The sequence below is a fragment of the Nyctereutes procyonoides genome, unplaced genomic scaffold, assembly GCF_905146905.1.
Source record: "Nyctereutes procyonoides isolate TBG_1078 unplaced genomic scaffold, NYPRO_anot_genome, whole genome shotgun sequence".
NCBI lineage: Eukaryota > Metazoa > Chordata > Mammalia > Carnivora > Canidae > Nyctereutes > Nyctereutes procyonoides.
Genome location: NW_026575042.1, coordinates 49,401,269 through 49,428,634, shown reverse-complemented (window position 1 = coordinate 49,428,634; position 27,366 = coordinate 49,401,269). Strand labels below are relative to the sequence as shown.

The 27,366-nt window shown below is 39.9% G+C and overlaps 1 protein-coding gene across 6 annotated transcripts in view; it reads right to left on the bottom strand.

Annotated features, from left to right (window-relative positions):
* MME (membrane metalloendopeptidase) overlaps nt 1-27,366 on the bottom strand; it is a 138,904-nt gene that overhangs the window by 36,122 nt on the left and 75,416 nt on the right. For all 6 annotated transcript variants that reach the window (XM_055321368.1, XM_055321369.1, XM_055321374.1 and 3 more), the window contains 12 exons: nt 26,524-26,604; nt 26,341-26,436; nt 26,105-26,223; nt 24,094-24,159; nt 13,202-13,336; nt 11,101-11,202; nt 9,436-9,572; nt 9,233-9,326; nt 7,949-8,077; nt 7,088-7,186; nt 4,722-4,802; nt 3,304-3,407 (listed from right to left, as the gene is read on the bottom strand). In XM_055321368.1, the coding sequence (XP_055177343.1) occupies nt 3,304-3,407; nt 4,722-4,802; nt 7,088-7,186; nt 7,949-8,077; nt 9,233-9,326; nt 9,436-9,572; nt 11,101-11,202; nt 13,202-13,336; nt 24,094-24,159; nt 26,105-26,223; nt 26,341-26,436; nt 26,524-26,604 (1,243 nt within the window). The remainder of the gene's footprint in view (nt 1-3,303; nt 3,408-4,721; nt 4,803-7,087; nt 7,187-7,948; nt 8,078-9,232; nt 9,327-9,435; nt 9,573-11,100; nt 11,203-13,201; nt 13,337-24,093; nt 24,160-26,104; nt 26,224-26,340; nt 26,437-26,523; nt 26,605-27,366) is intronic.

Below are 27,366 nucleotides of genomic sequence, written 5' to 3'. Positions count from 1 at the left end.
GTTAATTGACTGAATTAATTTAAAGTAATTGCTGCCTTGAAATCTTAATGCATCATTTTTCTACAATACCCTACAATGTAAACTTTACATAATCAATAGTTTTTCTAATCTTTGTCCCATCATTTGTGGGTATGGACACCTATTTCTCCTGCAAGACCATGAGGGCGAGGACCTGAGCATCTGAAAATATAATTCTCTGAGAGGTAACTACAAATTATGAGAACAAAGTACAAGCGGTGGAGGTTATCTGCCTGGACAAGACACAGTGAGGATTTAAACTCGGTTCTACAGAAAAAAGTTAAGGAAAACATAGTGGCTTCATCGCTGTTAGCCAGGTCCCAAACAGGCCCAAAACCGTCACTACAAGAAACCTCAAAAAATACAAGAAAACTGTACAGTCCTGAGGATTTGATGCGATCACTGTCAAAAGTGCTTCCGGCAGTTAGGAAAACAAAAACTAAATTTTAAACCTAAATTGTCAAATTAAAGCATCACCCTTTAAAAAACAAAAGGTCACAAGATTAAAAACGAACAGTATCATTAATAAAAAGGAGCAAACACCAACTGGGGGGCTTTCAGTTAAAGTTGGGGGGGTGGTAATGAAAGAGGATGCCAGCACCTGGGTCCCCACCCATGGGAAGTCCATCACAGGCAGGGGTGGTGAAGTGGAGGCCTCGGTACTATTTCTAGTGCTCCCCGGGCGACTGGAATGTGCAGCCAGAGTTTAGAGCTCTTGTGCTCAACCCACAGGCAGAAGAAGGGGAAGGAAGAGAAACTAGCCTGGCATGGCTGGGAAGGCCAACAAGCCATATTGCACTTGTGATTGACTATCAAGAAGCTCATGAGAAGGACTCAAAAAGTTCTACTGAGCTTTGCATGCTACTGATGAAATGTTCATTAAAATGCTGTAGGGGGGCCTGGGAGGCTCACTCACGCAAGCGTCTGCCTTCAACTCAGGTCATGATCTCAGGGATCTGGGATCGAGCCCCATGTCGGGCTCCCCGCTCAGCGGGGAGTCTGCTTCTCCCTCTCATTCTCCCTCTGCCCCTCCCCCCCCCCCCCGCTTGTGCTATCGCTCTCTCTCACACACACATAATATCTTGAAAAAAAAAAGTCGTACACAGCGCTCACTTGTGATTATGGTAAGGCAAGAGGACGCAGGAGAAAATCAACACATATGATGAAAGGGAATGAAAAACGCACAGTATATTATAAAATGATTCTAGAACTTGGGACTACATTAACTTCAAAAGAAAACATCAAGTAATAATTCAAGCACTATTTTTAAAATTACGAAACATTCGTCTGGTGTCACATGGGTGCAGGTGATCTTAGCTGTTTTCAGAGACACTGTCTGACAATATTTCTCTGTAGATATTTCACACAGTACAGAGAATTATTAAATGTAAGCATATGCATTTTTAAAGAGATGAAAATATTCAAACTTGTAAGAAACTTCTCAGATGGTAAACTTACCTACTGAATATTCCCTTTTTTTTTAGATTTTATTTTATTATTTATTCATGAGAAACACACAGAGAGAGAGAGAGGCAGAGACACAGGCAGAAGGAGAAGCAGGCTCCATGCAGGGAGCCCGATGTGGGACTTGATCCTGGGATCCCAGGATCACGCCCTGGGCTGAAGGCGACGCTAAACCCACTGGGCCACTCAGGGACCCTCCTGAATATTTTTTGATGACTTTTTGTGGGTTTCTAGACATAGGATTTCACAACTGATTCTAACACAAACCTACGCACCCATTGGCCTCCTTCCTTTGCTAGCTAGGACACTGCACGTTCTCTGGCACTGGCAGCCCTGTTTTCAGAACCAGACAATATGACATTTGCCACAGTACAGACCCTCAGGTCAGCCAAAGAAATCAGCCTCTCTTTCAGGGCACCTGACGTGTTCAAAATGCTCTGTAGGGATTGAAATGTATTCGCATTGTCATTTAGGAGTTTTGTCCAACCTGTACTTGGTTTCTCCGAGAACAGAACAGCCTGTCATCAGGCAGTCCCACATCACTTTGAGCCTTTCCTGGCACATTTCCTTCCTGGTGGTAGAGTGTACTATAGCGCATCTTTCTTACCCTCTGCTGTTGTAATGTGATATAATCAAAGCTCACCCTCAATTCTCCTAGTTCCCAATGACCAATGGACTTAGTATTCTAAAATATTAATTTAATAAATGAATAAATGAAAGAATAAATGATTGCATGAATAACCCAAGCACCTCACTGTCCTGTTACTTTGTCCGTTAACACACAAATCATGTTAGTACATTTATTTTCATTTGCTCACTCATTCATTAGTTCACTTTTAACTACAAACCTTCTTTTTTTTAATTGCCAACATATAGCATAACACCCAGTGCTCATCCCATCAGGTGCTCCCCTCAGTGCCTGTCACCCACTCACCCCCACCCCCCGCCCACCTCCCTTTCCACCACCCCTTGTTCCTTTCCCAGAGTTAGGAGTCTCTCATGGGCAGTCTCCCTCTCTGTTATTTCCCACTCATTTTTTCTCCTTTCCCCTTTATTCCCTTTCACTATTTTTTATATTCCCCAAATGAATGAGACCATATAATAACTATAAACCTTCTATCTATTCGGCACTGTGCTGAACAGTCAAAAAAAAAAAAATAGCCCCTGTTCTCTTGGAGCTAAGAGCCTAGCATGAAAAAGTCAACATAAGCAGTTCTAGGGATCTAAGTGCACAAATACACGTCGGTAAATACGTTAGCCACACCCACTTAGTTGAAAACTGAAGACTGAATGGATGTTAAGGCTAAGATGAAGCACTAATGCCACTAATAAGCAGAGATTCAGAGCACGTGAAGGTGACCCTCATTATCTCCTATTTGGCTGCCACAAGGTTGAGGGAAGTGTTACGGGGCAGTCTAGGAAGAGGATGGAGCTCTGGGATGACTGGCCCACAGAAAACAGGTGACGCTGAGGGCACAAGGCCATTCTGAATGTCACAAATGTGGCCCCAGAGAAGGCTTGCAGGAGCTCTGGGTTACTTAGGCTAAGGTGCTCTTGAAAAACTTGTCCACAAATAGAGTAGAGGAAATCAGTAGTCACTGAGAGGAAACCAAAGAAATGAGGTAGCCTGAGGACACCTTAATTTAAAAAAATGTTAAATTTTGGTTAAATCTTTGACCCATCTTTAGTATGGTCTTAAATGCTCTTGGAGGTACTCACTCCGCTGAAGGACATGGTACTTTTTTCTAACATTATTCTAAGTTTACTTCTTTTTCCTAACCCAACAACGAGAACGAACATATACGAAACAAATATACGTACTCATCCTTGTCCACTTTTTCTCGGAGCTTCTTGAGCTGTTTATTTTGGCTGAACTTCAAGTTTTGAATTATGTTTTCAAAGTATTCATCTTCCCTGTAGTTCAACTATATTGCATAAAATATTTTGAAAAAATTAGTCAAAATTTTGGCTGAAAATGTAGGGGATACGTTCTTGAATTCCATCAGTTAATAAAGTTAACAGAGAGCATTAAAACTTATCAAAGAAGGATTTAATTTTAATTAGCTTCGTTCTATAGTACAGGTCACTGCTGCTCTAACTGCTCTAAATCACTACTTTAGTCTATTTTTCTGTGACTAATCAAATGAAACCAAGTGTCAGACAAGCTTCCTACATGGTATTAACCCTTACATGACAGGTGAGACTGGAGCCCATTCTTACTTAGCACTTATTATGTACCAGGCACTGTCCTCAGCACTTTATGTATTACATGTTTTTAATCCTTATAATCTTATGAAGATGGGCTGTTATCACCATTTTAAGGATGAAGAAACGAAGGCAGACAATTAAGTCACTTGCCCAAGTTAGTGAGTGGTGGAGCTGGGGTTTGAACCCAAGTAGTTGTGTGTGAGTCTTTACTCTTCTAGACTCCTGACACAAACGCCCCCAGGACTCACATGCCGCAGGCAGTTCATTTACAAGAAACAGTCAAGCTTTCTACAAATGGAAAGAGACAGGACATTGTGGCTTGCAAACCCCCATGGTAGACCAGTAATCAATTGATTAGGAATCACCATCATCCCCAGTTGTAGGTGAGGATCATCTTGTTGTCACCAGGGTTTGAAAGTCGTTGTGGGACCCATAAGGTTGGCAACAGGACCCTCAACTGAGTCTGAAATCAATAGTGTAGCGACTTGCATCAATTCTGTTCTCTTTTCATCGTTTACATGACCAGGGGGAATAAAATCCCTTCCGGTTTTCAAATAGTGGGTTTTTGTTTTGTTTTGTTTTTTAAATACAGAGACGTGACCTGGTTTTTAGCCAGGGGAGGAATAACTGGAAAGTGAAGGAACACTGGAGACATGACTTTTCAGGCCTGTACAGATGTGATAAGGAGACTGAGAGCTGCCTGGTGCTCGTCACTCTGATGTCGACCCCTTGATGCACTTTAAAGGACACCAGATTTTTCCACTACTTTTCTTTTCTTTTTTTTAAAAAAGATCTTATCCACTACTCTTCAATGGAATATATGGAAACCAAAATAACAAAAACCAAATATGAAGCAGGCCAGTGAGACAAAAGGCTAGAACTAAAACATAGTTTCAGTTTCAGTATAAAAGGCTTTATATAACAAGACCTTTGGCTTTAGGCTACTTCACATAATTTTTGGCACCCCATAGCTAGAAATGACATTACCACCAGCCCCAGGTATCATTAGTGCAGTCTTCATAGAGACTTACCTCCAGGTATTCATTATCCAGTTTACTATCATTTGAAATGATGTCATCAGGATAGCCAATTCTTTCTTGAATTGCTAAGGCCTATGAAAGTTAAAACATTGAATGTAAGGGCAATTATATAACTTTCGAATGCAAACCTTATAATTGGTCCATGACTAGCAGTTGAATAACTTGCTTACAAAAATAGCATTTGACAACACTTAAATAGAGATCTTTGAAATGACTTCTCCCTGGGGTTCAAAATAAACAAAAAAACAGCTCTGAAATCTAGTTTCTAATACCCTATTCTCGTAGACTCCAGCTTTCCCAAAATGAAAACTGACAAGTCCTTGTTCCACATATATTGTACTTCTATGAACTTTTTCCCTGAATAGCTTTTTTTTTTTCAATTTTATAGGAGGAGTAATATTTAGAACTTCCATTCAAGGAGCTTATTATTATCTTTCCACTTCACTGAGTTGGCCGAGAAAACAGATATGGGCTTATAGGTTTAGTGCTAATATTCTTTCTGAATATCAAGTCCTGGGGTTGGTATGTTCTCTTTTGGTCTCCGAGGCCAGTATCCCTATCTTTTCACAGCTAAATGGATGGTATTATTCAAATAAGCAGAGAGCAGGATTTTCCTTGTTACACCAGCCCATGGTTTCCACTTGCTTACTATCATTCCTAATTTTTACTTTTATTATTTTAGATGTGTTTACTTTTATTATTTCATTATTACTGTTTGTTTCCTATAGTGATTTTTATTTGTATTTTTCTATTTCTCTCATTCTCCTCAAAGATATTTGAGTTTTGATTCTATCATATTACATTGTTCTTAATAATTAATTATGTTACGAATCTGTTTCATAAGCACAGTATTTCGGCAGTGGATCAGACAGGGTGTGTATCAATAAATCAGTTAGGTCAAGCTCGTTTTCTTGTAGATTTCCACACCATTGCCCATTACAATCAGCCTCCTCTCGAAGGTTCCTTATTTTCTAGAAGACATTTCTCCGAAAAGAATTTTAAGGGACACAAACTCTACAGAAATAAGTCTACATAAAAAAGGATTTATTGTCAAATACTTTGAGTAAATACTGTGACAAAAGCAGGCTTCTTTACTGCAGTCTAAAATGTAATGAGTATTATTAAATACAATGTCTTGAAATCATTCCCTAGGAGCATGTAATCTAGTCTAGGATGGGACCAGGGTAGCCTTCCTACAGGAACTGTTTCTTAAATTCTTGGAGCGTGGGACTCTTTTTCATGGAACTACTTGTGGGTCACTGGCTTATGATACCACCTTGGGAAATGATCTAGCGCAATCCAGTTGGCTACATCAAATAGAACCATGTCACACATAGCTAGAACATTAAAGGAACATATGCAGCCTGAACTTCTGAAGACCTAGTCAGTGATGGAAAGATAAGTATACTTCAATGTCTAAATTCTAGATCTCACTCAGCCAAAGCTTTGGGATAGCTGAAAAAGACAGCCCTTCCACATGATTTAATCCCAGAAAAGAACTAGACTGCGGCTTGGTTTTCATATTATAATAGTTTCAGAAAATCTTTCGGTATCAGTTTGAAGAATGGTGTGTTCTTCTTGCCACCTCAACTGTAGAGGAATTATCAGGTTGCAAGTGAATATTGCTCCCAAAGCATATACAATTTCCACCGAATATGTTCCTTCTAGTTTTATATAGTTATCAAGACAAATGATCGTAGTAAGTTTAAACCTAAGATTTCCTTAAACATCTGACACCTTTGTTCTTATGCAAGGTAGTAGAAGTCCCAACAACAGGTGCACAATGGGGATAGATAGGAATAATTATAAAAAAGGCTCCCTCAACATCTGTTTAATGGTAGATCACCATGTAATACTCAAGTAATGCATCACTTTACCTTTTCTTGACAGAAATTTATTATGTTTCTCCTTAGGTCATATAAAAATCTAAATAAGGCATGTTTTTAAAAACTGAGCTGGAAATCTGTGGTAAAAATTGAAAGGATATTTTTAGGCTCTGGTAGAGTCCTTTTGGAGGTGCTTTATAAAAAGAGGAAAAATATGAACCACTGGTAGTATCTTTCAGTTCTTTACTTGTTCATAAAAGATTTTCCTCTTGTTTTCTAAAGACACCTTTTAAAAAAAGGAAAATCAAGGATCTTTCAGTTTTGAACTAAACATGGAGAGTAGGAGCTTTTTTTTATAGAAATAAATGTTTATCCGTAAAAACTATTCTTGGAAACATGACATCTTGAAGGAGACTGCTTTCATTTTATGCAATCCTTGAATTTTTTTTTCTGAATTTCCTTAAAAGTTTGCCTTTTCTTATAAAGAAACTGTTTAATAGTTAGCTTCACCTATTCACTTATTTCTTTTACCTTTTCCTCAGCTTTCTTTTTCGTTTCAGCATCCATCCAAGTGAGGTCATCTAAAGTCTGAATAAAAACTGCACGGATCTGTGTAATCAAATCCTCAACCTAAAAGCAAAAGAACAGAAAAGAAATTTAGCCGTGAATTAATTTTTTGTAACACAGATTTTTTAAAAATTGGGCTATAAGCTGTCTTTGCAGGACTCAATAATATCTTAATATGTGCAAATTTATAGACAAACTATGATCTAAACAAATGGATATATGTGGATGATTATATTTTTAAAGGGATCTTGCCACTATCAACACTAATGATTAAATAGGTCTTACCTATGCATTAATTAAAAGATCATCCTTAGAATGCAGTGGTTTCCATGATCACAAAAAGAATTTATAAACTAGTAATGTCATCACTGTTAGTAATTCAATTAAGCATGAAGTAGCATTTTAATAGTTTTTTTTCACTTTAAGTTCCATTTCAATAACAATGAAAATGGAGTACATTTTTTTTTAATATTTCAAATAAACTCTAGTTTACTTTGAAAGTTTTTCAGAAAACAGTGATTCTTGGTCAATCTTGCTAATAGAAGAGACTCTACAAATGTCCCGATCAACAGGACACATGAGTGGGTATTCTGAACACACTGCTTCTGGAAAATGGACAATTGGTTTTGCACTAGACAATATTAAAGAAATAAACAAAACCAGACCCCTGGGGGAGTGAGGAGGAGGAAATTGACCAAGAACTAACAACAAATTATGATTCTGAGAATTTCTGCCAATTAATAAAATTTAGCCAAATTATGAACTCTTGTAATTGCACACTGATGCAAACAACTAACTGTTAGAGTACCGTGCTGAAAATATTACCACATGTTTACTCTCTCCAGCAAATGCTGCTTCCACGTACAGCCTTCCCACAGCATTTTCCATATTCCCATTGACGTAGTTCGCACAACGTCTCCATGTTGCTGTTTCTGATGTTGTGCCATAAAGGGCCTAGAGGTAAGAAAGAGGAAATGGCATCTGACCACAGGTAGATGGCCACAGTAGGGGAGAACATACATTCCACAGGACTGTTCCTTATGACCTCTTAACTTCTTGCAAATGTTCATTGCTTCTCCTCACAAGGCATGTTGTCCATGCCTATGACAAAATGCAATCCAATTGGATTGTTTACTTTTAAACAATCCGAAAACAAGGTATATTTTTGGTAGCATATCCTAGTAGAACTTTTGGCTATTACAGGTGAATATCCTTCCAGACAGCTTTAGAAGACAACAACAACAAAATGCCCCGACCCCCCCCCGCCACCACCAAAACCAAACAAAAAAATAATAGTTCCAACTGCATAAATATAAATGTGAAGTAATGTTCAACTTATGTAACAGGGGAGAAATCTGGTATACAAGAAAACACATTCCTGTTTTTTTTTTTTAATGTTTTAGCTGAACTTAGAAGAACTGTATGTGTGCAAATAAAAGTACTAACGAAGGGATTAGCTGAAGTACGGGAAATTGAGCAAAACATCATTTTTATATTCTGTAATTTTAAAAATTTGTCTACATTTTCTTTCAAAGGGTAAATGCTAAAAATTTCAAATAAATAGTTATTTCCTTCCTATAACACCAACCAGTACATTTGTCAAAATTACTTCTTCAATCCCTCTTGCCCTCTCCCTTCACCACAGGACTAATAGGATGACTGTTTAAATAATGAAGTTGCACCCTAATAAAAGCGTTTAAGGTTGTCCCCAGGTAGGTGTAGTCTCAGTGGGTTGTCTACATCAGTATAGTCCATCTGTCTGTATATCTAGCGTGCTACAAGCACCGGAAAGTCAAATGAATTGAGAGAGATACCCTGGCAATCACTTTCAACACAACAAACAACCAAGCCAGTATTCTCTCAAGAACCGCTCCAATGACCAACTGTATCTCCTCGCAGGGCAATTCAATCATGGTGCCAGAGGTTGGCAAAGCCCATGAGAGCTGGCTTTCCTAGGCAACATGGCCTAAACACAGGCAAGTTAACCAACATTTGGCATGTTGACTCTTGGCAAAGTTCACCACATTCTAGCAGTGGACATGGCAAGCCTTCATAACCATGTATCTCTCTTTACGCTCTAAGTCTTAAGAAAAGAGATTTTTTCTTCACCTTGCGGAAAGCATTTCGGGACTCCTTGTAGGTTCGGCTGAGGCTGCTTACAAGATCCATTATGAACCGCCAGGACATTAAATTTTGAAGATCTCTGTATAAAAAAACCCACCACCCAGCAACAGAAAAGATGAGGCTGCAAAGCTTCTAAAGAGTGATATTAAATGCAAATTTTGAGGACATAGGCACTCTGACATACCCACCTGGAGGAATATTTGGTAAGAATGAGCTTAAGTTTGGTTAAATATTCTGGAGCATAAACGACCACTTCTTCCTCATTTGGAATATTAATATTCACAGTTGACATGATTTCATTTGTGAAATTTGACCAGCTGAATGGCTGGAAAAAAGCAGGCACAAAACATTCAGTAATTTTGGATTTCTCTTCTTGGTTCTAAGACTCAGTTATGGTTACGGAGTCAGACATGGGTAGGGTGTCAGGTGAACCACCATATAATTATCACAATGGTCAGTTTGAGACCCGCTTGCAATTAAATCCAACTATTTAAGAGCAAAAGCAAAGCCTCCAGGCATAGACAATATACAGCTAGGAATCAAGCTCAATAGCATCTCTCTGGGTCTAACTCACATAAAAGAAAAAAGAAATTTAGCTTTAAAATAAAGCTTCCTTTGTTTATGCAAAAATTTAAATGAGTAAAAAGTGTTTATCTTTTAAATGTGGATATAACAGGCAACCCATTCAAACACAGTAATACACCTCAGTGGCGATCCTGCTCTACATGAAAGCACACTGTTGTCATAGGAGAGGGACAGGAATGCTATAGACACAACACAAACGGTCCAAGGAAGCCAAACAACACATGTGAAACTATCAATATTGAGTCTGTAGGAATGCAATTTTTGGACTTTGGAGGAGCTGCTAAAACATGATATCTTATCTTTTATTCTCTAAATAGGAATTATGGTTATTCAACTGTCGGTGGATATAAGGAAAAAAAAAAGGCACAGAATGAGATTATGCAAATCTTGCTGAAATGCCACATTTCAGCATTTGAGAAGTTTTTACACTTGTTAGTATATAAATATACTGATCACTTATTAAGTGCTATATACTTCTCTTGATTTCCCTTCATGGTTTGGACCATTCTTTCAAAACACATTTAATGAAGCCCTTGTTATATTAGACAGTTCTACATGACAAATTCCTAACAATAGGACATGCCTTTAAAAAGTCCCCCCCCCCCTTCTTTTACTATAATTATTGCCAAAGAGAATTCTATCACTGAATGTGACAGTTTGTAGATCTTCCCATGGATCTGGCCTTATTTCCTAATACACAAGGATATATGCATAGTCCCCCAAAGAGATGATCACATCTTAGCTAATGAATTACTACTGTTTATAAATAGAATTTGTGAGATGGATTTTTCTTCTTATTTCTTGTGTACTATTTCTCCATCATTGCTTTCGACATCTTGATAGATGGCCTTGATGAGAATATGGCAAGTTCTATAAACAAATTATCCTTTTTAGGAGTTAAAAAGAAATCTAGTAATTTTATTATTTGACTGTCCAAGTCCAATGGCTTTATAATCATCTCTCAGGAGGATTTTCCGTTTTAATGTTTTCCAAACCCTTTGCTACAAGAGTTTCTAGTATCATTGTATAGCTGCCTTGAAAGGAATTTTACCTTTGAAATTCACTCTAACTGTATGTAATAATACAATGACTTCACGTATTTTTTTTCTGGTTTTGTCATGAAGTCAAATGGCTGGTGTCATCTAAAATCATTTTGAAGTTCAATTTATTTCAATAAATAAGTAATCCCTGAATTTTAACAAACTGTATTTCAATGTTGTAAGTTTAGAAATGGCACAATAACAGAGTACATGGAACTTGCTACTTACCTTCCCATCAATCTCTAGTGTAAAGTTATTTTGGATCTGGGCTAATGTCATTTTGTTATAAAGAAGCATGGGATCATTTCGATCTTCAGGTTTAGTTGTAGCCTATGGATTTAATTTTCAATAATTATTTTAGGACTAAGAATACTTTAGAGAAATCTAACTCTACATGAGGGAAAAAGGAATATGGAATAAGTATAATTTAAGCGCTATTTTGCATACTGTTTTTATGGTTAAAATAAATACGTATCAAAAAGAAAAGCGAAATTTAAGAGATTTTAAGTATACTCAGTAATAATCATCAAGATCTGGCTACCGTGTCAAGTATAAGATTCTTCAAAAATCTTTTTATACTTTCACAATCGCTGAACCACATAGGCAGTGTCCACAGGCCTCTTTCCTTCTAAGGCTTATGGCTCAGTTGTTTCTGCGATTGTTTTCTAAGATAACTTTCTAAAACACTGTCATCTGCAATGTATCTCTCAAATACTGTCTCCCACGTGCTCATCGCCCCCATTCAGTATCCCAGTTAAGATCCAGACAAGAAAAACAGAATAACCTAAAAAGCCACAATGTTTTCTGCAAGAATTTAAAGCAAGTAAGAGAAAAAAATTCCTAGTACACATCACAATTATCTGAGGAGAGTGCTAGCACTCCTACTTCTGTGACTGTCCTCCTATCCTGCTGCCTCACCAGTTTAGTATACTCTTACTCAGCAGCATCCAGTTTTAATTACTTGCTTATTTTTTCACTGAATCAAAAAAAAAAAAAGAAATGCAATAGCAATTCCCTATCTAGGGGTGGAAATAGGAAAAGGCAAATTTAAGTCAAGAGAGACGAAAGGCGGAAGTTCAATGTGGGAATTATTTCTCAGTGACGATGGCTGCAATCTCCTCTTTAGGTCACTTACTTATTCACTGCTTAAAAAAATTATTCATGAACATGTGAATGGAATAATAAGCTGGATAATGCCAAAGATACACAGGTGATTCAAAGAAGACTAAGACCTCACCCTAACCTAAGTCTAAGAGAGGAGGAAAAACACAGACACAAATGATTTTGAGGTAAGATACAACTGTCAGAGAGCTATGGCTGATCAAAGGAGAACATGGTCTAGGAAGGTGCAAGTGGTAGAAACCCAGGCCAGCAAACAGTTATCCTCTAATAATTCTGTTTCTGGCACAGAACCGCATGGAACCCATCCAGCTGCCATTCATCCAGCTGCAGCTCCAAGCAAAGTCTGGTTCCAATTGGAGATTTTTGGTTTCACGTAGCTCCAGGAAAGCTCAAATGGCCCTCCAGGGTCTTTAGTCTTCAGGATTCTGATGGCAGTGGCAAGCGCACGGGGCTGTAGGAGCACAGACCGTCTGCAATGTCAGAGGGAGCCCTGCAGATCGTAGACGGAAACTGACCACGGGTTGAATCAGTAACCTTGATGCTGCTTAGCCAGAGTTCACTCCTCGAGACTCTAGACTCTGGCGGAGGAACAGCAGACAAGAAAGTGCCAACTCAGACTCCAGGTTCATGTGAAACTAGAGGGAACTCAGGAAAACACACTATGGGCTTTGCTGCCAACAACCCTTCCTGCCGGGTCCTTTGAGCCAGCCTGACAGTCGGACCTCGATGACATCGCGTTGCCATGTGGCTATGTTCAGGGACCAATATTTCTAAGCAGAGGGATGCTCAATCTTCGTGATCACCCTAAACTTTAAAATAAAACAAAGTAACACTATACACATCAAAACTAAAACAGCGTTGCTGAACACTTAGCAATCACACGCGCCCTGAGTCTCGAGGACATCTCAACAACGGTTCGGCTACAAGTAGTTGGGCTTTTGGTATAAGCCACTTATCATAGGTAATTCAGTGTATCTAGTTTAATATTTGTCAAACTTAGCTATGTCTCCCGGATGTCAGAAACCTAGCTTACTACAAAACTCTACAGTTTCAAAGGTCCTCTTCATGTCAATGATTCATTACTGAGCTACGCATTTCTACAGGTTGGTTAAAAAGTTGCACCTTTGACCTTTACAGTATGACAGAGAGGAAAGAGAAAGAAAAGAGCGGCAACACCATGCAATGTATTAGAGAAATTGTGTTTTACACTGGCAATTTCTTTTTCCAATTCCATAACTCTGTTCATTTCCAAAGAAAGCTGGTTTTCATCGATGAGCAGTCCTTTCTCCTTACGAATCAATCTGGCCACAGAAATCATAAAATCTTTATATGCTGTACAAGCCTGCAAGAAATAAATAGCAATGAATTGCTGGAGAACATTCTAAGTGTTTAATCATGTTAATTTAACTTAAATTTCGTTTATTAATTTTCAGTAACACATGAAACACAGTAAAGTAGGAGTCCTTTTCTAAATCCTAAAAGAAACGACCTGTACAAATTCTTAAAAAGTCGTCATGGGTTTGAGTTAGAGCAGAACAAACGAGTATCACTTTGGAAGTACTAAGTAATTTATAACCATTTGGTTTGGCAATTCTGTAATTTTCTATTTTTAGTCACCATTTTAAATTGCCTTACTCAGAATGCAGTTACAAAAAACACTTGATAAACAATAACCTAGCATTTTTTCTTAAATAATAGTAAGTTCCTTTCCTGAATTCCATTTCTCAAGTTTTCTCTGCTACCATCTATCTTTTTAAACTGTTCATGAAGAGATGGCCACAAACTCACATAATATTATCGGGGCATCTTTGTGTCTTTTTTGGCCAAGCAGTTGTTTTTTGTTTGTTGGTGTGTGTATGTAAATGAGACTGTGTTCTCATGAGGTCCACCAACCTGGAGATTTTAATTAATTCTATAGCTGGCTCATGTTAATATAAAATTTCTAGATTTGGATATCGGCTCTTTTCCAAGAACTTAAGTTTTTCTTGTTTTACCTCCACATGCATTTTAACTTTGTGAGGTAAGCCATAAGCTGGTTATGTTATCAACCTTTTATGGAATATAGAAATGCCGTATTCAAATTCAGAATGGCGTCAACACCAGGAAACTGAATACCACCTCCGTAAGTCTCAACCCATCTAATAATAGATTGTTATTAATTAATAATATTAACAACCAATTAATTAATAGAAATAATTTGACCATTATTATCCATCAGCAATTAAAATAAATTATGCTCTCGCCTTGTTAAAATTTACTAAAAATTCAACTTTCTAGCACCAGCTTAATGACAGACAACCACAATTGGGGTAGTCATGCCACACAAGTGTGGGATTAATGGATTAACGGGCACTTCTAGGTTTCTAACACCATTCCCAGGATAAATGTGAAGGAAGGTTATACAGTGCTTCACACTTTGTAGTTTTGAGAGGGTTTTATACCCCCTACTCCTTGATTATCAGTGAGAGGGGCAACGCTATATTCACTGTGAGCACAAAGGGCACATCTGAATTTACAGTGACTCATCAAGGGATCAAACATAAAACTTACAGGGAAATAATTATTTTATCAAGCGAGGTGTATAGGTATTCTCAATCTGAAAATCAAGAGGACAACTGGAGGTAAGGTTTAGATAGGGGCATTCCATAACTTTCAGTAAATGGTAAATAAACAGTTCCCCAGGAAGAAGGTTTCCCTTTCCACAGATACCCTGTAATGCTGGGGTATCTCACTAGCATTTCTATACATGGATCTGCTACTCAACTGAGCAAACTATTTTCAGCTGCGAGTCTGTATCAAGAACCTAATCACTAAGGTAACAGGGAGAAAAGGATGTTTTTATGTATATTCTCATCCAGCCCATTCTTTTCCCATTAAAAGGTAATCAGAATTCTTGTTTCACTTGGAAGTAAACAACATGTCTGAGCTCATACCTCATGGGACCAACTATTCCAAAGTATAAGCATGCGGTGTTTTGAATTAACTATATTTCAAATAATATAAATTCATCTGCATTCAGTGGGGAATTACTACCGGCTATGAAGGAAACGGTAATTTGAGTTTTCCAATATCAGTCTGCTGAGATTTTTGTTTTTTTATTCTGTGGGATGCTTTTTTGTTAATGAGGTGAGAAAGCAATAACAGGAATGCTCTCCTGCACTTCACGGACTCTGCAAACTGGTTCTACTCCTACTCCTGTGTCTTTATCTTTAAGGACTATAGAACTTGGTAGAAGGCAAGCACAAGAACTTTGGATGGTGCTCCTAGTCACTGAGTAGGAAAAACTTCTCAGAAAACCGGAAGCCTGGGTTATCACCAGCTTCTGGGATGCCTGAATATTTAATACAGCTACGTGGAATACACCACTTCTTTTAATGAGCTCCATTACTTGGCAACTATTCCAATGTGACTGATTAAAACATGTGTCTTAGTATCTTGATTATCTCTCCTGGCTTCTAAATTTATCTAGTACCTGTCAGAACCCAGGCTTCCTCCTGCTGTGAAATCCTTTTTTTTTTTTTTTTTTTACAAGATAGGATCCTACCCTAAGGTTTTCATTTTCTTCCTTGAGGTACTTTGTAGATATGTAATATGCCAAATGATAGTAATTGTCAGGATTTGGGGAGAGCGTAATCAACATGTTTTAACATTTAAATAGTACATCGGGTAGGATATTTTTAAGATTGAAATTCAATTTTCCTCTTTTGTCACGGAGAGGGCAATTAGTTACTAGGACAAGGGTCAGAGCCGACCATCTTGACAGTCATAAGGTAGCCTGGTTGAAGCCTTCATGCGGTGATCCTTTATGTGAAAAGGAATCTACTGAAATATCTACGTAGCCCTTCTTTTAAAAAATAAAACATTGTAAATCCCAACTCCTATAACAGCAGGTTCAAAGATGATCATTGGTTTTACATGGTTTTATGGTAAAATCCGTAAGAGCAATTTTGTGAGTTTGTGAATTCTGTGCTTTCAGTGAGATGATATTTACTAACACTTAAGACCACGAATTGTCACTCTAAGCAGAACCATCTTCATTTTGCAGGACCAACCATTGGCATTTATAAATTGACTGTCTTCAGAAACTGGGCTTCTCCTACTTGGAAAAAAGCTGGTATTTGTTGGTTGCCAGAGAGAAAGACAGCAATGACATGTGACTATTGTCCTTTAAACTTTAGTATCTTTGGGATCCCTGGGTGGCTCAGCGGCTTAGCACCTGCCTTTGGCCCAGGGCCTGATCCTGAAGACCCGGGATTGAGTCCCACATCGGGCTCCCTGCGTGGACCCTGCTTCTCCCTCTGCCTGTGTGCCTCATGAATAAATAGATAAAAATCTTAAAAAAAAAAACAATCCAACAACTTTAGTATCTTTGTTTATGAATAACAGCAAGACCCAGCGATGAACAGATAGCTTTCCAGTCAGACTGGCTGATGTTTTGGTACTTCAGTGTGACAACCACCTAAGGGAGGATCAGGAGTTTCACTTCCAAAGATTCTTTTCCAGGACACCCAGCTCCTACCAACGTTCTGCCTTCCCCTTTCTAGGGGGGGCATGTGGAGCATGACGTAACTGAAAAGTCCAAGAACCGTGCTATCCTCAGCCACGGATGTCCGGGGATTTTTAATAAAGTTACAAAGAAAGTTTCCTGAAGGAACCCACAGGGGACACCAAGCAGGAAAGATAGGTTTCCCATCAAAAAGATTCGTTCCTTTTTTCTCCCCCCCAGTTTAAACATCATTGTCAGGGAGCGTGCAGGGAGCCAGCAGGTAATGACTGGCTCCCCCAAAGAGGGAGTGCAGATACACAGAATCACACAGCCCCTCCTGGGGACCAGAATAGGGAAAGGACATCCGATCTGAGCAGGAGAAACACAGGACACAAGAGGATCCACTGTGGACCCGCATGGGGATTCCTTGGGGCTTTCATCAGATTATTAATGAGGAGAGCCTGGGAACTGTGAGCACTTGTGTAACTTCTAAGGCCTACCGCACACGTTTGAGAAGATGCATATAGTTCTTTTTATAAACCAGGGTCAATCCGTCTCAAAAAAATTCTCTTGTCAACGCCATACAACCAAGACGAGTCTTGTCATACTCGCTAAGTCTCAAGTTTCAAAGCTCCTTTGTGTTTTGTTAAATACAGATACCTGGACTGGGTAAAACATCCTGACTGCTAGTCACCTGGTGCCCAGAGGGGACAAAATGAGGTCAGCAGTTTCCCTCGAAGGATCTGTTTTATCAAGTCAGCCAAGCAGCAGCCGGAGTGATCTTTTTAAAAACCGAAATCAAATTACATCTAAATGATCCACCTACCCCTGTCCCCAGTCACTCACTTTGTACCACAGTACCTTGTTTTGTTTCCTTTCTAACACTACTGTCTGCATTCATCTTATTTCCTTAAATTATTTACTGGTTTCTTTGTTGTCTATCTCCATTGGAACAGGAGCTCCAGGTGAACAAAGACCTTTTCTGCCTTGTTTCCTGATATCTCTACGGCTTAGAAGAGTATCTGTCACATAGTAGAAGCTCAATAATTATCGATGGTTTTTAAAAAAATGAATTTAAAATTTCAGTATATTAAGTAAATTTCCCTCACTTTCTAGAAGTCATCAGACTTCTATTCTCAGCCCAAGTCTGGAACAGTTTCTCTCAGCTTGTATTTTGGATAAGTGGGCAAACAAAACTCTCTCTAGGTTTAACTCAGTCCCAGCTTGCACCTGCTCATCTAAAGGACTGCAAACCTCAGCTTGTGCTCTTTCCTTCTTTTCTGGTCTGCATTTTCTCTTATTCAGGCACGCAGATCCTGGATCATCTCTTTCTGGCTTCCAACCATCCTTGGCCAGGTTCCAAGTCCTCTATCCTCAACCCTCAAACATCTCCATTATTTATAAACTCCCGGTTTTTCTAAAAGGATTAAATTCTTCATGACTCTGAACTTCTTCTTCCCACCATGCCTCAGAGCACTATGTCCCACAGTTCTAACTTCCAGTTCCTGCCTCACCTCCCCTGGCTCTCATCTGCTACCCCAGGGGTTTTCTCACTTTTCTTTTTTGCCCTGAAATGCTTTGTGCAAATAAATATTTTGTTGATGTACAAGCACGTAAAATAAATCATGCTGGGTTGTCTTGAAGTATGCAGACACGAGTGTGTGGCCCCACAGACCCTCTTCCGACACCCACGGAGAGGTCGTAGGTTTGGAAACCACCACTCTGGCTGATGCTAACGTCTCAGGTGAACATAGAGCATAACCTTAACTATAACCCAGGGACGCTCAAATATTTAGGGTTGCTAACCTACAGAGTTCTTTACAAAAGAGGATACGGTAACAATTAGCCTTGATAATCTACAGAGGTAAAGAAAGGGAAGCCTTGAAGACAATTCCAGTTTATGCCCAAATACAGAGTTCAGAGACTCTTCTGAAGGTGAGCAATTTCTTAAGAAAATTCAGGCCGTCATTCCGTTCAGTCCGTCAGTCAATATACAAGAAGAGCTTCCTCACATAAAGCTGGTTCCATTGAAAAATCCCATGAATGAGATGATTACTTTTTTGGGGGTAATGTCTATGTCTCCGATTGTTTTCCTTGGATAGAAATTTATACACTTGGAAGGCCTAGAATTCTTTCAAATCTCACTACTTCTGTCCTTTGAGGTAGGGGTGTGTCATCCAAGTTAATCAGAGTAGGTTTCTATTGCTTCCAACTAATGTTCTTAACTGACACATGGATCTTTTAATCTGTGAGTTTAAGCAAGCCATTTTACTTCTTTGGTTCTCTTTCCTCATTTGTAAGATAAGGGTTAATGGTTTGGACCAAACTCTAATGTCCCATTTAGCTCTTCAAGTCTGCCTATGTGCAACCTTAATTATTAGGAAAATATGATCGTGGGGCACCTGGGTGTTGCAGCTTGTTAAGCATCTGACCCTTGATTTTCGCTCAGGTCTGATCTCAGGGTCATGAAATCAAGCCCTGAGTCGGGCTCTGCATTCACCTCAGAGTCTGCTTGAGTTCCTCTCTCTGTCTGCCTCTGCCTCACTCCCCGGCTCTCCTATAGTTCTAACTTCCAGTTCCTGCCTCACCTTAAAAATAATAAATTAAAAAAAATAAATCTTTTTTTTAAAAAAAGAAATAAATCACTTAAAAATTAAATCTTTTTTTAAAAAAGAAAATATATGATTCTGTCATGTAAAAAACATAAATATATGTATATATGTTTCTGGTTTTTATTGCCTTAGGGTATGTTCCCTCTATGTGAGAGGGAAAGCAGAGTAAACAAAAAGGAATGGAGGTATTTAAATTTAGAATAACCAGATGAATACAATATGCATTTCTCAAAATATAACATTTAAAATTGCCAGAATAAAAGCACATAATAAGTTGGAGAGGCAAGAAGGTCTTTTAACAAGAGAAAGAGGTTTTTCTCTTGGAGGAAGAAGGTAAGAAATAGTTCTTGAAAAAAAAAATGCCTCATCTATTTTCATTACTTACTGGTGTAACAGCATAAGGCATTTTACTATTTTGAATGCCTTCACAACACAAAAATTCCATTTGGAGGGTATCAAAGGCAAAAAGCCCCACAAAAAGAACAAAACAAAATAAAGTAAAAAAAAAAGGGGGGGGGGGAAACAAGCTTCCATGAAGCAGAAGCAGCAAAAGCTTTCCTAATAATTGTGCTGTTAAAAAAATAATAATAATAATTGTGCTGTTTGCATTGTTCATAAGAAGTTTGGTTTAAGATTGATTATCTGAATGAGCTGGATATCCCCAAAAGGGGGGGTCAAGGAGGACCTAGGGAAATGGGCTTAGGTACTGATTTGATCAAGACCTATGATGAGGGCCCTTCTGATCAAAGAGGGGGTGTGACCCTCCCTCATCCCCAGCCCCTGAAGCATAATTTGCAAAACCAGATTCCACGGTCTAGTTTGAAAATCCCTGGCTAGAGTGCCAGACAAAGAAGCCAGACTTCCCTAGTCAAAGATGGAGCACACGTCTTGCTAAAAAGTTGGTGACCTCATGTTGAACCTCAAAACTTTTCTTATTTATTTCCAATAAAATAATGTGGGACCCACAAGTCGAGGACCCACCGAATGCATGAATATATCTCAGGCAAACTGAATATAGCTGAGGAAGAGCTGGAGATTAAAAAGAGGAAAAGTGATACACGGTTTGTAAGATGTTTATAAGATGCTTGGGAAATAGAGTCCATCAGCTACTGATGTTCTAGAGCTCACATCTGCCCCAAAGTCAAGGTTAGGAACTAGGAGGGACCTCTAAGAAATGGGATGTTTCTGCCTTCCTTTTCTTTCCTCTCTTCTCCACCATCTGTCCCCTCAACCACTGATTCATCCTCTGATTCATTCATTCAGTATTCCTTTGAGCATGAGTAAGAGTCAGAATCCAGGCTGAATACTGGAAATAAAACAACAAAATCAGTGAGACATGCCACCGTTCCCACTAATTTTACAGTTTCCTATGAGGGGTTGGGGGGAGGGGAAATGACTTAAAATAAAAAAGTATCCAGAAAGCCATGTGCTATGGGAACATAAAGGTATCTTCATCTAGTTAAAAGTTCCAGGGAAGGCCTTCATGAGGAAGTACTATCTATCTATCTATCTATCTATCTATCTATCTATCTATCTATCTATCTATTCATTCATTCATGAGAGAAACAGAGAGAGAGAGGCAGAGACACAGGCTCCATGCAGGGAGCCCAATGCGAGACTCGATCCCAGGAACCCAGTTGAGGCTGACTCGACTGCTGAGCCACCCAGGTGTCCCAAAGAAATAAAATTTAATAGTTAATTTTAAAAGGTAAAGGAGACGAGCACCTGGGTGGTTCAGTTGGTTAAACGTCTGCCTTTGGCTCAGGTCATGATCCTGGGGTCCTATGATGGAGTGAGCCCCCAAGTCGAGACTGCTTCTCCCTCCCCTTTCTGCCCTTCCCCGAGCTTGTGCGAGCTCTCTCTCTCTTTCTCTCTCTCAAATAAATAAATAAAAATCTTCTTTTAAAAAAATGAAAGGTAAGGAGAAAGGAAGGGGGATGGGCAGATCCAGGTGTGTGTGGAATGTTCCAGGCAAAGGGAACAGCATATATAAAGGGAGCAAATCAATGCAGACCAGTGATTCACTGATATAATCCTATCAGGGCTTCTTCCAGCTTTATGACTTCCACTGCATGTCATTTCGTTAGTCTATCCTTTTCATCATTTTTTTTTTCATGAAGCAATACCACACTGAGGAAAAAGTATTTAAGGGGGTTAACTTTTTTCAGAGACAGCAAGGCAGTGGGAAAACTAGAATCAACTTTTACCTGATAGCTGGCTAGGGATGCAGAATAGAAAGTAAGTGCGGGATTACAGGTGGAAGTGACTGGGAGACGGGAGCAAATATCATGAGGGCAATAAGGAAAAAATTGGAATTTCTCCTGTAGCCACATATACTCCTCTAGGGGTCCCCCCTCCCCCAATAATGGATTTTAAGAGAGGAAGAGGGTCCTGAAGTATTCTAGCAATTACCCGTTTCCAGGATGACAAATGTCATCCCACATGCCAACTCCTTTCCACTGGCTGCTTGGAGCTAGAGCGCCGACCTGAGAAGTACCCCAGGGACCGAGGTTAGCAGGAAGGGGTACAGGGACCAGTAGTCCTCTCTACGGAAGCGGGGCAAGGCAGCAAGCATGCTGTGTGTCTGTGACTCTGATCCAGATCATCGAAGGGCACCTAATTTGAACCAATGACTTCTGGGCTGCAAATGCCAGTGCTGGGTTTTCCCTACCACTCGCTCATTCAAAGAACCCTCCTGGTAAAAAGTCCTACTCTCCGCAGGTTGGAATGAATGATCTGATGGGAGGAGCAACAGACAGGGACGAAAGTTCTAGCTCTGGTTCTACTATTGCTTTGCTGAGTGTTCCAGGGCAAACCTGTGAGCCTCAGATTCCTCTCCCGTATTACTCATTCTAGATTTGATCACCGACGTGTAGTTTGGGTATAAATACCGTATTTCCCAGACCAGAGGATGCAAACAGTGGCAGGACTGCTAAATGCCTTTGGGGTCCAAGATTCCCTTTTTTTAATGAGTAGAACTTTTCTTCCCCGTCAACCAGGTTCTAAAGAGGCACCTACCTCCATGGCCCCCCACATTAAGGCTACGTTCCCCAGCCTCCTTGATAGTTAGCAGTAGTCACACGACAATGTTCTAACCAATGGCCTGCACGCAACTTCTTCTGCATCCCTTATATAAAGAGGAATCTTTTCTTTTCCCTGTGGCATGAAATGTGAACAAAGCATTGGGGAACCAACTCTGACCAAATAGACTCACGCAAAACATGACAAGAGGTTGATGTTAGCAGGAAGGTGGTCAAAGAAGCTGTGGTTCTTTGGATTTGGAGGCTGTAGGATAACAGGAGACAGAAATACTCTGTTGGAGCTTCACTATTTTTAGGTCTCTCCGTTACCATAGCTTAGCGAGGACCCAACTAACTTACAAACTCAAGCACACACAGGGACCAGGAAGTCCATATAAACCGATCATCATCTAGATAAAGACTGTTCGAACCTGGAGAACAAATGAAGCAAACACAACAGCCATGTCCAACCACTGCCGCGTGGGAATACAGGCCTAGGGTTTCCGGTCCTATAAGGTTATCAAGAGATCTGGATTCTCAAGTAAAATCTTACAATTTTTAAAATTACAGGCAACTGATCCAGACTTTAAAAACACAACACGACTGCAGGTTAAACAAAAATGCCTTGATATGGACTCAAGCCTATGATGGGCCAGTTTGTGACTTGTTCTAGACTACGAGAGAGCACCGAGTATAAAATGCACAAAAATACACCATCATCTTAACTCTGCTTTTTGAGGGGGAAAAAAATAAACTTTTTCACATTAAACATATACACTGACTGCCAGGTAATCCTTGATATCAGAGACATTAAACTACAAAAAAAATGCACGTATTTTTAGGATTGGAAAAACCTGATGTCTTTAGGGCACAATCTTAAATATGAAAAACATTCCAGTTGATGATGCTGACAATGAAATATAATGAGTCAAAATTCCTCAATCACCCTCAACTCTGCAATAGGAAGTAGCTCGAAAACCCTATAATAGCTGCAGCCCACACAGTAACTAGGTTTATAATGAACTCAAATACCCCACCTCCATTTGACTGTCTGTGCTCCTAATTGTGGCCTTTTTTTTTTCTTTTATAACACATCTTTCCCTTCATTTCAATGCAGTGGAGCCCCTCAAAAAGATATTTTACAGTGAAGTTAGTCCCTGTCACTGGAACTTAATAACTATGCAAAATGGGTTTTGGCATAAAGGAATTAAGCTAACAATTTTAGCTGAGCGGGAAGTTCAGCCACCCTGCTCCACTGTCCCCCATGAGGACCATCACCTTAACTTCTGAGTTACAGAATCGTCATGAGGACGGCACTGAGAGAACGAACACCTCTCCCAGACACCTGATATACCTCACAGGGCCGTGTGCAGCCTGTGTTGTGTTTGACACCAATCAGCCCAGGCAGATGGACATCGTGTGAGGGCAGCAGGGCTCTGGGATACCACGCAGCCCTGCAGGACGTCCCGCAGTCCTGGGCGGAGGATGCCCCTTGGCCCATTGACCCGTGTTGGAGGCAGAGGCTTGCCTGAACCCAAAGCTTCCACCTCGGTAGTTCCCTGAACGTCACATCCACGAGCTCTGAAAGTGCACCGTGGGCCATGATGCGTCTCACAACGGGCCGCTCCCGGATCCTCGTGGGCACCACCCGACACCATGATTCATTCATCCGCTCGCTTTTTCTAAGTGATGCCATTTATAGAGGAAATGCAACACTTAACATTCACTTTTCCAAGTGGGTCATGGGACTTAAATGGTTAAGCACTGAGACCCGCACATAAGGAATTTCAAGCTTCCTTATTTCTCAAGAGAATCCCATTCATTCTGTTGAGACTATCCATTCAGCCAACGGAAGCTCAACGTGATGTCTTGGTTGGGAGTGAAGGACACAGTTACGTTTAGGTCTGCCTTCGTCTTTTTCATTATTTCTAAGTTCACACCAACTGCTCCTGTAGCTTTGTGGTTTTGTTTGTTTGTTTACCTCTTCATATATTCCAGTGCAGACATAGTAGTCTCTGGACGGGAGGCCAAGTCGAGGCTGGTCAATCTATAAAAAAAAAAATATGCAAAGAGGAAAAGAAACCGTTCAGTTGATGTGGGACAGTTGGATCAAATACAAGCCTGGCTGTCTGTGTGCGAGCAAGATCCTAGTGTCCTTGCTGTTTATAGGGGTGACGATCAGACCATGAGTGAATGAATCCAGATGAGGCAATGGTTTCCCTGCTACTTGGAAGGGTTCCACTGATGGGTAATTAGGTAATCTGGAAGATTCTGCTGCAGGTATTGGAGGAAAACCAGAGAAAACTTACATGAAAATGCACTGGGAAGGATTTTTTTAATGCAAAACAGAAGGGACAGGTGGACAAAAACATGTTAGAATCTAACATTGGGAGTTTCTAAATGACACGTTTATAGGACATTTGGCTCCCTGAGATTCTAATATGCCCTCCTGGGGGACGATCTCTTCGACTCCCACCCTTAACTGGGACGGAAAACAAAACAAAACCAAACCACCCGAAAAAGTGGAAAATTCTATGGTAACTCTAGAACTGTCTGGCTGGTGGAAATCTTGCCAAGGATTTTTTTTTTTTTTAACATCCCCTACTCTAGGGGGATAAAGGAGACTCCTCCTCGGTTCTCGCCTGCTCTGCCCAAATCCTGGCAGCTGAGCGAGTGAAGGAGGAAATGAGGCTCTGCTCCCGCAGCTCTGAGAGTCCTGGGCCTCCAGTGAGAGCCACCTGGGCACACGCACAGCTCTGTGGGATTGCTTCCTGCACACTGCAGGGCTAGACGGGTACGGGGCACCCTAGAGCATGAGCGGGTTAGCCTGAGAAAGCCGGCAGCTATAGAGTCCAGGACAATATGAAAGAAATAGAATCCAGAGGATGGGGATGGAAAGAGCCAGAAGGTGTCACCACAGGTAGGGCTCCAGCCATCCCTCTTCCAATCTCCCAACTCTCCCTAGGAAATCTCTTTATGGTGATCGTGGAGGATGCTGGCACTTAAGAGCCAAAGAAGTGAATTCTTTGGAAGAAAGGGAGAAAGAGATCTGCTGTAGAAGAGAGCTGGGTTCGATCCCTTTTATGATTTTCATAAAAATGGTCCTGAAGATGCATACAGTTGTGACATAAATTTGAATCTGTGGCTAGCAACTTTTGGGGTACTTTCTTTTACAGGAAACCAAATAAAAGCTCTGTAAATTTCATTCCAAACATACTCACTAAGTATTCATCTCATCTTAGGTGGCATCTGCAGTAAACCTAAATGAATGGCTTATATGAAAAAAAAAATCTAATAAGTCCATTTTAAAAGATTATTTTACTTACTTTCACTGGAAAAAAAAAGTTCAGACATTCCTTAGTAACAACCAAAATTGTATTAAAAAAAATCCCTCTTCTACGTTCTTTTTGGAAGCAATTAGAAATATCTGGTTTCTAGACTCGCATTACTTATGTAAACTAAACTATGCTCCTTTCATGAGCATACAGAGAAATCAAGTGCTATTTCTACATTGGAGGCCATTTCTTTACTTTATGACATGAAGGTGCAGCATCTAGACCTATGGTAGTAGAAAGGAGAGATAAATGTCTAAAGCACAACATAAGAAAATACTTTTGGGGCGCCTGGGAGGCTCACTCAGTCAAGCGTCTGGCATTGGCTCAGATCCTGGGGTCCTGGCATCGAGCCCCGCATCAGGCTCCCTGCTCAGGGGGGGAGCCCGCTTCTCCCTCTCTCCCTCTGCCTCTGCCCCCATGCTCTCTCTCTCTTTCTCTCTCAAATAAATAAATAAAATCTTAAAAAAAAAAAGAAAAAAGGAAAGTACTTTCAAAATTGGGAATCCAGGTATTGGGGACAGAGCACGAATTTATGGCTCTTTGCTCATGCAATTCAAATGAGAATATGCATTATTTCTAAACATCAATTACAACAATGTGTGTAGACGTTTTATTAAAATTTAAAGACGGCCTTGGCCGTCAGCCACACCAACTTACATGAATTATATGGTTCACAGAGTTCTTATCATCCGTGCCAACAAAAAAATTAAGAATGACTTTTTTCCCATATTTAGAATTCAGTTGCGCAATAGACTTCTCAGCTGTCCAAGAAGTACCTAAAGCAACAGAAGGTGAAATATGCTTTTAGAAGCTGTAGGGCATTAATATGATACTATCACAACACAAGTTTCACGCGGAAATTATTCTTTAAAAAAGGAGGAAAATTGCCTTACCATATGTTTGCTCCCAATTATCCGTTGCTACTGGCCAGTCATAGATATCTGGTAACAGACTGAGCAGAGGTTGTCCGCCTCTGCTATCAATAGCAGCTTTTGAAAACAACAGAAATAGAAGTCATTATGAAGTCTTTGCATATTTTGGCACACAGTTAATGAAATAAAAAGGAGAGCACTTACATTCATTTATACAAGATCTGTACAACGTTTTTGCTTTCTGCACTGCTACTATATCCTCAGTTTTGGGTTCCTGAAGAACATCTGAAACCGAGCATTTAATAAAATACATCAATGGAACTGCTCATTTGCAGCTATAATCAACATTTTCAAAGTAGTTCCAGGGAAAAAGCTTGCCTTTGTGTGTGCGTTCAGTCCCTCCCTCGCCCTAGAACCCTACAGGATAAACTCCACCGCTCACCAGATCGCTATTCCTATATTCCTAGCGCAGAACTGGGAGTTGATTTCATTAGCCAAGTTAGATGAAAGTCTTTTGGACGAGATTATCTTTTTTTTTTTTTTTTTTGCGAACAGTGATGCGTACTGGTCTGTCATACATAAGTTACTTTTTTTTGAAATCGAGAGTAAAAAGAAATAATGCAGAGGAATATGGAATTTAATACGATAGTCTTCTTGATGGCTGGAAATAATGATCTTCGTGTGACTGTGCTACTCATGCTCCAAATACATTGACCAAACTCTTCTACTTGTTTGGATGTTTGAAAAGTAGCAAAAAATTGTTTTTCTACGAAGTAACTGCTAGAAGAGGGGAACACAAGGTGAAGGATGGCGGACAAGACTTCCTCAACTTCCCCAGGGAGAATGTCTTAGCTGGGTTAGAATAAATATACCTATTCCGGGATGCAAATGTGAGTAACGTCTTCAACACGGTACCGACCTGATACTGACTTCACCCCAGAGCCAGGGTTGGAAAGACACTGGAGGTGGCGTTTAGTGGCAATCATTAATTTCTTATTATGTGAAATGGCACACAGAGGCCACCTCTAGGGATGACAGAGGTTTATC